At 37.4% G+C, this 14,803-nt stretch overlaps 1 protein-coding gene and 1 long non-coding RNA gene across 3 annotated transcripts in view; both read left to right on the top strand.

Annotated features, from left to right (window-relative positions):
- The window catches only part of LARS2 (leucyl-tRNA synthetase 2, mitochondrial), a 90,910-nt gene that overhangs the window by 32,022 nt on the left and 44,085 nt on the right, over positions 1-14,803 (top strand). For both annotated transcript variants that reach the window (XM_035317036.1, XM_035317037.1), the window contains exons 8-9: positions 12,459-12,566; positions 14,028-14,187. In XM_035317036.1, coding sequence (XP_035172927.1) covers positions 12,459-12,566; positions 14,028-14,187 — 268 coding nt within the window. The remainder of the gene's footprint in view (positions 1-12,458; positions 12,567-14,027; positions 14,188-14,803) is intronic.
- On the top strand, positions 862-4,622 carry LOC118161592. The gene is made up of 2 exons (XR_004748096.1): positions 862-3,331; positions 4,391-4,622. It is a non-coding gene; the product is annotated as an uncharacterized LOC118161592 (long non-coding RNA).

Raw genomic sequence — 14,803 nt, 5'->3', positions numbered from 1 at the left:
TATTTTCAAGTTCTTTAAGCATCTTTTTTTTTGTTGTTATGAACTCAAATTTTGATTGCAAAGGGACAATATAGCTTCCACACCTAGGAATCCTTCAACAAAATTTTACTGGCATTATGCTCTCTGAAATGAAAATGTCAGCTTCCTGTTTGGGGTGGATGAAGTTCTTATTCCATCCAAATGCTCTATGTCTTGGGACTTCAAGTACAGATTGAGAAAGTTATTCCCAAGCAAAAGTTAAAAAATCATCCTTGACCATTATTCTGAGCCTCAGATTCAAGAGACCAAATTTCTACCATCATGCAGGTAGAAGCCATCTAGATCTCACTTGGGGTCCATTCATAATGAAGAGGGAAAACCTGGATTTTCTGCCTGATCCTTGGATTCTGTATGTGTAGATGATAGTCAAGATGCACGTTTTCTGATTGTACTGCCTGTTCTGGCAGTAAGGAGGAAACATTTGCTATAGCTGAAGGAAAAACTGTGCATGTCTGCACAATCACATAATGATCCCAAGGTCCTGAGCTCCTTATTAGTGCTCTTGTCATCAGATTTCATGATTATTTCATTATGTTTCAGGGTCTGCCCCCAGCTCACCATTTACCTCAGTTTGAGGCTGTGGGGGGGAACTCTAGAGTTTCTCTGCTTACAGATAAATCTTTTGTTTACTGTCTTTATAGAGATTGTAGAAAATAATGACTAGCATTTCTGGGTTGTATCCATTGCTTGCACCAAATTACTGTTTGCTTATTTCCCAATGAGAGGGGTGAAGTGGAACAGCTTTAAAACAGCTACTCATAAAATAAAATAAAATAAAATAAAATAAAATAAAATAAAATAAAATAAAATAAAATAAAATAAAAAAGATTTTAAAAAAAGGTAGAGGAGCTTTTCATTAACCTTGAATCTGAAACCTTCCAGTAACCTTGGAACACCCTTGGCTTACAGGATTATTACCTCGTGCTCAATATTCACCCTCCTCTAGGGAGAAGGATTTATCTTTTTGTCTTTAATCTCTGATCCAAGAAATGACATTAAAGGAAAGCATAGGCTCTGGGGATGATCAGGTCTCCCAGATCTTGTTCTCCATTAAGCAGGCTTAACTGAAGCCAAGAAAGACCTTATACATCCACAACAACCCCTTACCTCCACCTGAAAAGATGTCACCTCAGGTGACTACTATATGCCCTACCTAGAAAAAGGTAGGGGGATATGCTGTAAAAGCATAGACATTGTTCCTTAACATCTCAGTGGCATCATGAGTGAGAGCTTCTACTTTCTATCTGGAGACAAGTGTTTATATCAATCTCTCCCAAACTTTCAAGGGTTACTACAGGGAACAGTGGGTACTCCACAGATTTCTATAAAGCTTTCCCAAAAGTTTGGTATGTGCTTGATTGATATTCTGTAGGTCTATGTTAGCTCATACAACCAGGTTGATGAATGATGCCATATTGCTCCCAGCTCAAGTGCTTTGGCAAGCATTGCCTTCATGTGCTCCCACTTCTTGGTACAATGACAGATGCTACCAGTTATCAGCAGGTGGTTTGGATTTTCCTTTTCAGTCACCCTCCACTGACTCCCATTTTTTGATGTGGTTCTGGCACATTTTAAACAGTCTCACTCTGCTTCTTTTGGCAAGAGTTTTAAACATTTGGTTGTAGAAGGGGAAAAAGACTTTTTATTTTAAACCTTTGAATAAGAATAGGAGACAATCAGGCTCTGCTATTACAAATCCAATATCTGATATTAGATGGATTTATCAGTTTGGAAGAGTAAGATAAATTCCTTTTTTTTTGGTATTTTTTTTTCTCAAGTCACAAGTGACTAGGTAATACGGTTCATTGTGTCTTACCATCTGAAGAAAACTGTTTTGGCCATACAGCTCCAAATGGCTCATGAACTGCAAGCTGCAACTGAAGATTGAGATATGAGGGAGACTGAGATATGAGGGAGACTGTCTCTGAACTAACAAGAGCAAAGTATTTCAGTCTCTTAGAGGCTGTGTGCCCACACTGACATAATCGGGAAGCTTCACAATAGCATCTTGAGAGAAGCCACATTACTGGTCTTAAATGCTACAACTTCGGTTCCTCTGTCTGAATATCTTGACTAATTATCTCCAAAACTTTAGTTTTCACACATTTCTTTATTCCTTACAGTAGTCATTCCAAGTACTTTTCAAGGGGTGGTAAAAGATGTAAGTCCTTTCTTCTAAACCTGTTTCTTGTTTCAGGCTGTTGACAGTTGATTTGAATCTGTATCATCCTAAATAGCATAGTGTTGAACAGCATGGTTACAGCAATCATCCTTCCTATTCCTCAACCCTTCTTCCCCAGCTCTTTTCAAAAGCCCTTTCCAGGAGACTAGGCGTTACCGAGAGCAAGAAGCTCATTCAGCTTTCTCATTCACAGAGCCTTTCATCTTGGAGTGGAGGGCCTGGATTTTGTAGGGCTTGTCCTAATAGGTGTGTCAGGTAAAGATACCTCTTTGATTTCTAAGCTAAACATCTTTAACCACCAATATGACTTTAGGATGATAACATTAGTGGTGATAATACCTTCACTTCAGCAGGGGGCATTATTTCATGTTGCTTGGTCCTGAACACACCTATTTCCATAAAGAGATTTGCCTGCATAACATCATGGACCATAAGCACTACCAATACAACTTCCATTTCTTGAAAGTCTTTGCTGTTCAGAGTATGGGTATTTGTGCTCCTAATGATAAATAAGTACAACAAATAATTTTTTATTCTTACTTGGCAGTTAGTCAATGAATATACCTTTCTAGAATAATGCCAGCTTCTTTATAGGTATTATAGAATCATAGAATCATTAGAATCATTAAGGTTGGAAAAGACCTCCAAGATCATATCACTTCCCTTTTTTCTTCAGTTGTTTGGGGCTCACAATTAATATCTTCTCTGCAGTTATTTTCAGGCACCTAAAGTGAGCCTTCATATTCCAGCATACTAGAGTACCAGAAAGTGTTTTTACTTATGGTACTTCATATGTCAGGCCCATGTAAATGGGAAGTCTGAGAGGACATTATAAAGATTATCTTTGATGGGACTGGGCATTTCCTATGATCAACTTTTTTGACTTAAGGATGAAGAAAGGGGTTCAGCTTTCCATGACTTGCCTGGACCTGATATTTTCATTCCTCATTCCTGTTCCAGTTGCTTGGTGTACATCCGTCCAGTTCTGCTTCTTTTGAGGATGTCCAGAGAGCTAAAGCCAGATGGTGCCAGATTTATGAGGTCAAAATCATTCCAAAGACGAACAATGATCCAAAGACCTACATTTTCTACCAGTGGAGTAGCCCTTAGGTCTGTAGTGGGTTTACTTGGCAAGCTTTTGGTAGCAGGGGGCCATAGGGGTGGCTTCTGTGAGAAGGATCTAGAAGCTGCCCCATGTTTGGTAAGGGCACCACTGCTGACCAGAGCCGAGCCAATAAGTGATGTTGTTTTGCACCTCTGTGAGAGCATATTTAAGAAAGGGAAAAAAAAACGCTGGGCGACACAGCAGCTGGGGAGAGTGAGAGGAGTGAGGAACAGCCTTGCAGGCGCCGAGGTCAGTGAGGAAGGAGGGGGAGAGGTGCTCCAGGCACCGGAGCAGAAGTCCCCTGTAGTCTGTGGTGAGGCCCATGGTGAAGCAGGCTGTCCCCCTGCAGCCCATGGAGTACCATGGTGGAGCAGGGTTCCATGCTGCAGCCCATGGAGGAGACCAGTAGTGGAGCAGGTGGACCTGCACCGATGGAGACTGCGGCCTGTGGAAGACCCCTGCTGGAGCATATTCCGAGCCAGACCTGTAGCCCGTGGAGAGGAGACCACGCAGGAGCAGGTGACCTGGCAGGAGCTGCTGCCCGTGGGGGATGCAGGCTGGAGCAGTTTGCTCCCGAGGGATGGACCCCGTGGTACGGACCCATATCTGGAGCAGTTCTTGAAGAGCTGCTGCCTGTGGGCAGCCCATGCTGGATCAGTTCAGCAAGGACTGCATCCCGTGGGAGGGACCCCACAGCACAGGGGACGAGAGTGACCAAGAAGGAGCGGCGGAGAAGAAGCACTATAGACTGACCATAACCCCCATTCCCCTGTTCCCCCGCGCCGCTCGGGGGGAGGAGGTGGAGGAGGGTGGATGGGGTGAACATGCTTTTTGTTTCTTTCCTTTGTTTCTCACTTCTCTAGCTCGTTAGTAATAGGCAATAAATCTTACTATCTCCCTATGCTGAGTCTGTTTTGTCCATCACAATAATTACTGTGCAATCTCCTCGTCCTTACCCTTGAGCCCTTTTCATCGTAATTTCTCCCCATTCCTCTTTGAGGAGGGGGAGTGAGAGAGCGGTTGTGGTGGAGCTCGGTCGCCCACCCAAGTAAAACCACCACAAGGTCTTTGAGCCATACTGCCAGAATTTGTATCAGAACCTATCTGCTATCTCTTTCCTGTGTCTCACAGCTTGGACAAGTTTATTAGCACAGAGCAGATTTATTTTTTCCTTGTGTAAGATGTTACAAGCTTTGGAAAAAGCTAGTGGTGAGGTGCAAGTGGATCAGACTTTCACTGAGTTGTATGGCTAGATTTCTGTTACTCAGTGAAGTTTCACTACTTTTTATTCTGAAATTTAAAAAAAAATGAGAGGCATGAAGAGATTATCTGGTAGTAATTTAATCATTGCACCTTTGTACTTTTTCCCTCTCCCAGTTACTTTTAAAGGTTTTGTGATTTTTAAGTGTGCTCTACTTCTCCCCTTCCTGTTTCCCCAGTGGAGCCTTAATCTGTTTTTGGTATCTCATGGGAAAGCCATTTGACTCTGGTCACCTTTTCTTGTACATTCAGTGGTGACTTTTATTTATTCTGAGAAGTGTACAGAAATACAAGACCAAAAATCAGAAAGCTCCACCTGCCCTGATGGTTTTCTGCAGCAAGGCTCTCCGCAAATCCCATATTCCTTCCCGAGTTTTCTCTTAAGTTAACACAGTGGGACGCTATGCTGAAAAATGCTTTATTTCTAGTAACACCTTACCTGTATGGCTTAGAGGAAAATGCAAGTCCCTTTTTTATAACCATTTTTATATATCAGGATCCATTTAAAATCTATTTAATAAATCTGTTATCCCTTAATTCTTCATGCAAAATACCAGCTAGCAATAGTAGCTGAATAATATGTATGCATACTTTTTTTTTCCTACTTGGAGCATCCACATATTATCTTGTTGTAACTATACAACCTCTTTATACTGTATATTGATGATCTCTCTCGTCATCTGTGTTTCTCTTTCACTCTTTTATCTGTTTCTGTTATCTTCTGAATCTCACAACCTTAATAAAAAATAAATACTAGCAAGCATAATCTTCGTCTGCTTGCTTAATGTGCTAGTCAGATAGCAACAAGGAGCTACATGATCGGTAATGGGCTATGAAGTCATCTTGCGTGCTTACAGGAGTCTGTGTTTAATTCATATGCACACTTTAGGGTTCTGCTGTTTTCAGAGGAATAATCTTCTGTGGATTTACTCTGAATCCTTTATTGTTACTACACCTACCCATAGCTCTTTTTTTTTGAAATAAAAAATGCGAACAAAGCAGTGTTTGCTCATGTGACAATTTACCATTGGCAGTGTATTCTTCGCAAGGGTTAGAAATACTGACCATGTGTTAAACAATTAATGGGAAATATTTGGGTTATCTAAATAATCATGACCCATTTTTGAAACTGTCAAGTAAATATAAAAAATATAAATGTGAAATATATATAGCACATTTTGTGGATATTCTAGCAACATTTTAACTGTCATTTTTCTTTAGACAGATTTCTTTGATGAAAGTATAATGCATGGCATTATTAAAAACTGATGGCATTATTATTATTATTCAAATTGTTGTCTGTGCATTTAAGATGTTTTAAGCTAAAACATTTAGTTGCTATGGTTACCCAGCTGAATCTGTAGGCAGATTCATTGGAAAAATCTATCTGTAAATGTTAGTATGTTCTGCATGTACCTGTAAATTGCTATTACTGTGTTCTTTTTTAAGGCACAGTTAACTGAGTCCTCAAATCCAAATCTGTAAGGTTAGTCTTTAGACAGCACTTGTTCTTCCTAAACTGATTGAATATAGCATATATTTTCATGTTTTACTATTTTTTTATTATTTTAAAAATAATAATAATTATTATTATTCAAAAATCATCCAAGTTAGAAGATTTTATGTAACAAAACAAAATAGAGGCAACTGTGAAACTTCAAGTTTATCTTAAATCATCTCCTTTTTTTTGCACAGCATTGAGATAGTACATGTACATTTAATTTAAATACAGGGAAAATGGACAAGGCCTACAAAGTTCTGCCAAAACTCTGAGTTAAGGTTTCATATAGATAAATAGTAGTAATAGTCTTTGTTAACTATTTATTTTGTACAGACATTTAGAAACAAATACTCGCATTCTGTGAGTGTGGGAACTTGGATGTTTAGCATCAAACTGACTCTGGAAAGGCAAAACAACAAACAATTCTATCAGTTCTTCTCCAGCTTTTTTTTGTGTTAGCGCTGCTTCTGACAGGTCCTTTGGTCTGAACATAATTGAGATTTTTACGTAATCATCTTTTACTTGTTTTTTGTTTTCTATTTTATTTGTGAGCTATTAAGGAGAAAGGTTACTTTTTTACCCTGTAATGAAACTGAAGTACTGCATTTAGTATGTTAAGAATCTTGACAGTACTTTGGATTTGATAGCGTGAGGTAATGCCTCATCATTATGAGGAGAATAGAAATGCTGGCTCCTCAGGTCTTCATGCTTTATGTGTGATTTTTCACTTCCCACACTTGGGGTCTAGCTCATAGTTGTCTTCTTCCAACAAAATGGGCCAGATAAAACTCTCTTTGAAGTGCTTCCTCCTGAATCATATTGAAAGCTCTCTTCTGGATGGGGACCAAGAGCTCTGTCCCCACCGCTTTCTTAGCACTTCATTATAATAAAGAAATCATACCTGTTTTGTCAGCTTGGCAAGACAAGAAGATGTTTGTGCATTTCCAGACCAGGGTGATCTTTTCATCCTGGTATAAATGCAGCATATCATTTGGCGCTACAGTAATACAAATATATTTTCTTTTTGGTATAATATTAATCAAAACAATGAAAGCTGAGTACCACTAAAGTGATAACAAATATTTTTGAGAGCTTTTATATTTACAGAATCTATTAATTTTTTTTCCCCAAAGATGTGCTTTGCTATACTGGAAAGGGAGTATTTTCTCTTTGGTAATTGCTACTATGAGAACAACTGTGGAGAACTCCAGAAAAGAACACCGTGTTTACTTTTTGCTTTTGAGATGTCATTTATTTGCTTCAGTTACACGTAGTCAAACCAGAGACATTTGTTGACCATAAATTACAGAGAAGGGGAAAGACTGCTGACAGCTCAGACATTTACAGGGAAGAATTTGAAGCATGGGCAATATCTGTGTTATTGCTCCTTCTTTATATATGTTTTCAGTATACTTCACACATGGGAAATAAGAGTCAAGAGTGACCTATGACAGTACAGACAGCAACTACTGAAGGTAAAAAACAAACCCCCAAAAAATAATACCAGAACAGGAAGAGATGAAAAACTCCTAGCAGAAGGTGTACCACATAATCACAGTTGGAACTGTGCAATATAATGCAAAATAAAATAGTGGGCAGCCTAACTTTAATTTCCTGTACTTTAGTTAGTATATTAAGTTTTATTAAATGATTTTGTGTAATCTTTAGTTTATATTTGGTTGTTCTTTTGGAAGCTTGATCAAATAAACTGAAGAGTTTAATTTTAATCCAAACCGATCTTGAATATTTTTTTGACTCTTCCTTAAAAGCAATGCTTATGCTTTTAATGTATTTATTTTTATTTTTATATTTTTTAATTAATTGAATGCTATTGAAACGAAACCGTTTGCTGACCTTTTTATTTTATTCTTGTTCCACTGCAAATTTGTCCAACTTCATTCAAGTGAATTCATTGGAAGTAGAATAAATGTTTGGCTTTATAGCTTTAGATGTTTCATTTTATTGCATTTACTACCATAGAGAAGTTGAAATACTCTTATTCAGTAAAAAATTAGTGGCAGGCATTACTCATTAAAAATTGTATTTCCCAAAGTTGGAGACTGAATTTTTTTTAGTTGCTCCTGTTTGAACTACAAGCAGGGGAACTTTTGTATGTGAGGTACTGTTGGGAAGCTGTAAAACACCACTGCTCTTTGGTTTTATGTACTTTCTTTTGTCTGAAGATTGCTAAGCTAAAGTTGTTTCTCTATAAATCTTCAACAGACTAAACAGTTGGATATATGAAATTGGTCATCCACTTTTGGCTGATATTATTTCTAGTTTCAGACCTGGTCATCATTATCTGTGATGAATTTACAACAAATTCATCTTGATTTTGTGACTCTCTGATCATCTTTACTGGCTGACTTTCATCTAGCCATGCCAGAATTTTCTAGTTGTTTTGAAAGAGTAAAACAGTCCTGTGGAACACGAATTTATTCTGAATCTTCAACTTTTCCAGCTCTTAAGTCAAACTTCCCTAAAGGTGTTGGAACCTCGAAGACATTTTCAGCCCTGAATGTAGCTTTGATTTCTCTTGATTTTTTTCCTGTGTCTGTCGATCTTCAGATCTGGAAGACTGTCAAAATGTATTCATGCTTGCGGTGGTTTTGCACAGACAGCCAACTAAACTCCATCACACCGCTCTCACTCCCTCTCCTCAAAGGAAGACGGGTGAGAAAATATGACAGGAAAAAAAGGCTCACTGGTTGAGATGAGGATAATATAATTAAAGGAAAAACAAAGGGGGAAAAAACATCAAAAAAAGTAAAGGCTTCACAGAAGCAAAGAGAGAGAAAGCAATTGTTCACTACTTTGCGTCACTGAGCAATGTTTGGCCCTGTCCTAGGAAGCAGGGTCTCCACACGTGTAGTGGTTGTTTGAGAGGACAGGTGTCTTCATAACAAGAGCCCCAACCCTCCTTCCCTTTTCCCAGCTTTTATTGCCGAGTGTGACGCCATTTGGTGTGGAATATCCCTGTGGTAGGGGGAAAGTTAACTCCATCCCAGCCAGACCCAGTGCAATGCTTTACCTTGACTATTTCTGCCTTGTGCTTAATTAAGACGGGAGTAATTTCTCTTGTGATTAGATGTACGCATTTGAAGTTCTTTTCTGTCTTCCCAAGCCACAAAAAATGAAAGTATTCCATGTAGAAACAGGCTCTCCTACCTAATATTTCCAAGTTTCTCACCGCTGAGTCATTAACAGAAATTCAAAAACAGAATTCATTTGATAGGTTTATCGCTCTCTACTTTCTGGATTGTAATGCTGTCTTTGTTCTTCGTACATGGCAGAACCCAACATATTTTTATTTGTGTTTATTTCCCTGTGTGCTGGGAGTTCTCTTGTGTCTACTGTTGATTGTCTTTTCTGTGCTACCTCATTAAAAGACCTTGTGGCACAGGTGACTTGAACTTACGTGCATGCCTTTGAGAGTCAGAATTTTTGTTCAAGGAATCAGATCAATGATTGCAAAAGAATACTTGGCAGAAAATTCATCAAACTAACTTAAAAATTCAGAAGATGTTTTACCAAACATGTCAGTGATTAAAAAAAAAAAAGGAACATGGAAGCAAAATTCATGGAGTTAATAATTAACTTTTCAAAATATAGTTTATACTATTCAGGAACTTTTGTGCTGGCTTAGGTCAGCTTCAATTCAAAAAGTTTCACATACCCAAACAGGCTACATATGCCTTTTTAAAATTATTGATAGTTTTAATGTAAATCTGTAGAGTTACGGTTTTGCAGAGTGTAATGCTGACTGTTGGATTTAAAGATGAAAAGTGTTCACTTTCCCTCAAGCAGTTTTTTAAAACCTCCTCATTTGCACAGAATGTAATTTTTTACATTTGAATATAGAAGTACATTACTGTGTGTAAGAATTAACGCTCTTTTCTACTTCTGTGTTAGTGAGTATCCTAGATTACTTTACAGCAACTGTTACAATGACATATGTATACATCCTATATAAAAAAACCTATATAGGTTTTTTCTTCTATTCCACTACAGACAGTGTTCATGTTTTACAAGTTGCTGGTTTTCTGCTTCATTTGTCATTTGTAGCCTGGACAAGAAACCAAAGCAGTGTGCTGTGTACAAAGAGCAAAGAATCATACTTCCATGTTGCATTTATTTTAAAAAAAATAATCACACTGTACTACTGTTCGTGTACACATTACAGGGGTAAAGGGTGAAGGGTTTGTGTTTCCATGCTTCGCTAGGCTGTGTCATCATATGGAGTAAGTTCTGTTATTCTCATTCAGGTGAAGCAAAGTTGGCTCTTACATACCGTGTTTAGCTGTGTGAAGCAATTGCATTGTTAAGAGAAGAAATGGACTCAGACAAAGTATAGCCTGTAACTCCTAGTCAGGCCAGCTAACTAGAGTTAAAATCATTCTCACACTGGTATTAAGGATCTCGATGTATTAATCCTGCAGTGAAAAAACATCTAGGCAGTTTTTCTGGCAAGCAATTATAGTCTGTTTCAGCAGAGCACGCGCACACTTAATGCGTCTGCCAGCAAAAATGCAGTGTAGATTAGGATGGATATCCAAGCAGCGATTTTATAAAAATCTGCTAATGTGTCCAGCCAGTTCTCTGTGTATTGGACCAATTTCATACTTCATAAATTGCATAAAATGCTTCCAAAGAATGTATCCAGGTATTGTATATATATACAGTTATTTCTTGTTCTTTGGTAGATACATTTGTATGTGGATTATTCACAGCATATAAAGTTCAGTTACCTCTGGAATGCTTAAACTGATGAGAATAATGAGATCTTGGGATTCTCTGTGATACAGTACACAGTTGTGAACTAAAACTCGTTAAAATTACAGTATGATTTAAAACTTCCAAAACCTTTCCATTCTTTTATTTATAAATCATTAGAGAAGGAATTTGATTCTTAAGGATGTAGAAAGCAATATTAACCCCAAGTGCTGGTGTAATATTATGATTTATGAAGCATGTGTCATTTATTTTACTTTGAGTGATGGATATACAACAGAGCAGTAACTAAAAAGTAAGCCTTTTAATACATTTTATGCAACTCACTTTGAAAATATTTCCAAATGTACTTAAAATATAACAGTTGAAAACAAATGAATTATATATTCAGTAATTATCGAACTTCCAACTATTTAATTTGAGCAGAATGTAATAGGTACTGTCCATCTTTGCAGGTTGTTAGCAGTTAATGAGATAATAAAGAGCTTGGATGTTTGATGTTGGAGTCACAGCTAATGGAAAAATTATTCAACATGTTGCCTTATTCTTGGATTTTAACTGTAATTGTTCACCATCTGTCCGAGTGACTCATGCCTCTGGCTGTACTTCTGCCAAAGTAAAGATTTTGGACAGTCATGGAGTATTCATAACAGAAATGTGAAATGTTACAAAGTGAAAACTGAGATGAGCTTTCAGCCGTCCAGCACGTTGTACCTCTTCTCCTTTCATTTTTTATAGATTTCTTTTACTAAAAGCATATTGGCTTTAGGCAAATGTTAGTTGGAACAGTCCATCATGCTTCTGTGCCATACATTAGAAAGCACATTAATATATGGATATATCTCTTGCTGAGTGTAAATAAACATAGAAAGTTATAGGTATGGCTGTTAGACATGGCTAAAGAAGGAGCAAACAATTTCTTCTCTGCTGCATATTTCAAAGCTCACATTTTGAATTTAATGTGAACCCTTGTTATAACTTGTTTTTTTTGTTTGTTTTTTGTTTTTTACAGGATTGTATCATTTGAAAATCCCACTTTAGTTTTAGAGGCATGGTTGTGCTTGGTAAAATATCAGTAAGAAATAGAAAAAGTGGATAGGCAGCTGGAAACTATCTTGCCATTTTAAGTCAGAGCTGGAAAATTTTAGGACATGTAAATGTCTTTTGCCTGACTGCCATCTCCAGGCTATTGTTTAGAACAACTAATCCAATTGTAGGCTTCATAACTGCAAGCACATCTCTTATTTATCAGTAGTCTTGTTCAGCTCATTAAGTAACTTATACTTTGTACAATTCATATCCATTAGGAATATTTTTTTATGGTTATTTTCATCTAGGGGGTTTGTTCTGTGTTTAAGGTTTAGTCTGTTCAAAAGTACAGCGTCTTTTAATAACACTAGGATATTGGTTGAAGGATATTGTACCTCTCTCTTGTGCCATGTTAATTTTATTCTCAAAGATGATTTTATTTTCAAAGATGAATTTGAAGCAGCAGAAGCATAAAAATACCTCTTCCTATCTTTGCCCAACACCTTATTGTTTTGCTGTTAGTTACAATTAAACCTATAGTCTTAATTTATGTGTGTTCTATAAAAGCATTTGTACAAAAGCTGAACATCCTGTTTCTTTTATTGCATCAGGCTATGTTTGATGCTTTGTCTGATCTCCCTGAATGGTACGGTATAAAAGAAATGCAAGCAAATTGGATAGGTGACTGCACTGGATGTTCCCTTGACTTCTTGCTAAAGGTGAGTGAGAAGTTTCAACGCTGCTGTCTTGGCTGGGCTAAATGCAATTCCTGAAATGCATAAAGGGACAGATTTTCAGATCTAAAAAACATGAAACCTACTAAAAGTTACGGTTATATGTTCATGCCTGGAACTGCATTGATTTCTGAAGAACATTTGCGTGTTGGGGTGATACTCCCTGCTGTCCTTAGGAAAGCATTTCTGTGTTCAAGTGCAAAACTGGATGCAAATCAGCTATGTGTATTTGTGCAAAAATACATGCCAGCTAGTAAGTATTCCTCGAAGCCAGGATAGCTCAGTACCATGAACAGTATCAAGTGGTACTGTACACGTCAGCTGGGTTCTGGCTATGCTTTAGGTCCTCTCTGCACAGCACCTTCTCTATCGGACCCAGGCTTTAGTCAGGTCTCGATTATTAAATACAATAAAATGATTAAAAAAAAAAAAATTAGATGGTGATAGACCTACGGAGAAGTCTGGATAGAAAGAAAGCAGTGGAAGAAAAGAGGAACCTTAAGAAAACTGCAATTATCCAGAGAACAGTGGGAAAATCTGATGTCCTTCAGATTTTCAGGGGCCCTAATGGAATTTCAGCCCTTTTGTTTCTAAGTTTTATTGTTTTCATTTACTCTGGGCTAACACTTTAAAAATGACTTATTTTAAAATGCTAGATTTCTGGAAACCTCAAATTGAGACAGTTTGATCTTTTTTAATACCTCTGAATTGCACATTGCTAGAAGGTATATTTTTGAGGTAAAATTGTTTTAGTCAATTGTTTCTGAAAATGTGTATCATGCTTGCTGTAGAAGAATCTCCATCTAAGAACCTCATACAATCCACAGTTAATTGACATAGAATATAGAGCCTATAGATAGTTTTGGGTAGTAATTTCATAAGCAGCCCTCCGGGTTTATTACTCTTATTTTATGTCCGGTTGTTTTAATCTTGTGACACCTTTTCCAGCTTCTATAAATTTCCTCTTGTACCCAAGCTGCAGCATTTACTTCATGAGAGAAGTGTGATAGAAAGCCTAGTAGCTGAGAAAATTGAAAATTCACTTCAGAGTTTAACGGTAGCATCTGATTTAGGAGGGCTTGGCTATTGCCATTCCTTGAAATCAGAGCACTGTATATTAAAAGTGAATAGAAGGATTCTGATTTACTTAACCAGGGATTGAATGTGGCTCAGTAGGACAACGAAATATTACAGATGATTTTACTTTATTTATGTTTGGATAGATTATAAAGCAACTTTCTCAAAGTCTTAAAAGTAAATTTTGTCAAAATTTGATTCTGGAAACTCCCTGTAGTGAGAATGTGTCCAGCTTTGATATTTAGAATTATGTATGTGTATAGGGTGGTGTAGATCTGTTAATTGTGTAAGTAGGAAAATAAATGTAAAACCACTGCACTTCTAATGGAGGAAAAAAACTAATCAGGGATATTTTCTGCTTTTTTTCAGGCTAATGGTGAAGTAACAGAGGAGAAGCTAGCAGCTTACACCTATACTCCTGAAGCCATTTATGGAGCTTCCCATTTATGTATTTTACCGACTCACAGACTGCTGTATGGGAATAGCAGTCTGAAGGAAGTCTTTCAGAGGGAGTTCATCCCAGGGAAAGGTGATATTTTTCTCATTCTGCACTTCGTTGTAAAAGAGTATCAATATTCGAGAATGATCTTCAGAAAATATGTGTCCAGCTGGGCATGAACTGTTCCTGTTAAGAAGGAACATTTCCTTTTGATCCTTTGTATATGTCAAAAAGTATCATACCAGCCTGTCCTGACTTCAGATACAGTAACAGCAGTTACATTAGAATTTTTGCCTTTTATAATGGCTGTAAAACTTCACATATATCAAAGTACTGGAACAGGTTCTTGTTTCCTCATATAATAGAAGTGAATACTCAAACTCTGACTTATGTGAGCCCACTGGCCACATAGCCATTACCACTAAATGGTAATTTGTCATTAGCACAGAGTGTGAAACCAGCTCTTGCACTAACAGTCATTTTCCTCTCTTGGGAACATAAAGAGAACAACAGATAATTAATACATAGCAAAGTGGATCATCAGTATGTAGCAAAATAATACTCTGCCATGGAGATCCTCATTTAATACAAGATTCTAATGGAGTAAATTCAGAGTAGCCTTATGGTAGGTCCTGGCCTGTACAGAGAATATAACTAAGTGGTATTTTTTTTTTCTTTAATTAGCGTTAATTGGTTCCTACCATGC

This window comes from Oxyura jamaicensis, chromosome 2, assembly GCF_011077185.1.
Source record: "Oxyura jamaicensis isolate SHBP4307 breed ruddy duck chromosome 2, BPBGC_Ojam_1.0, whole genome shotgun sequence".
NCBI classification, from domain to species: domain Eukaryota; kingdom Metazoa; phylum Chordata; class Aves; order Anseriformes; family Anatidae; genus Oxyura; species Oxyura jamaicensis.
Note: the sequence above shows the minus strand (reverse complement) of the source record. Positions and strands in the feature narration are given on the sequence as shown.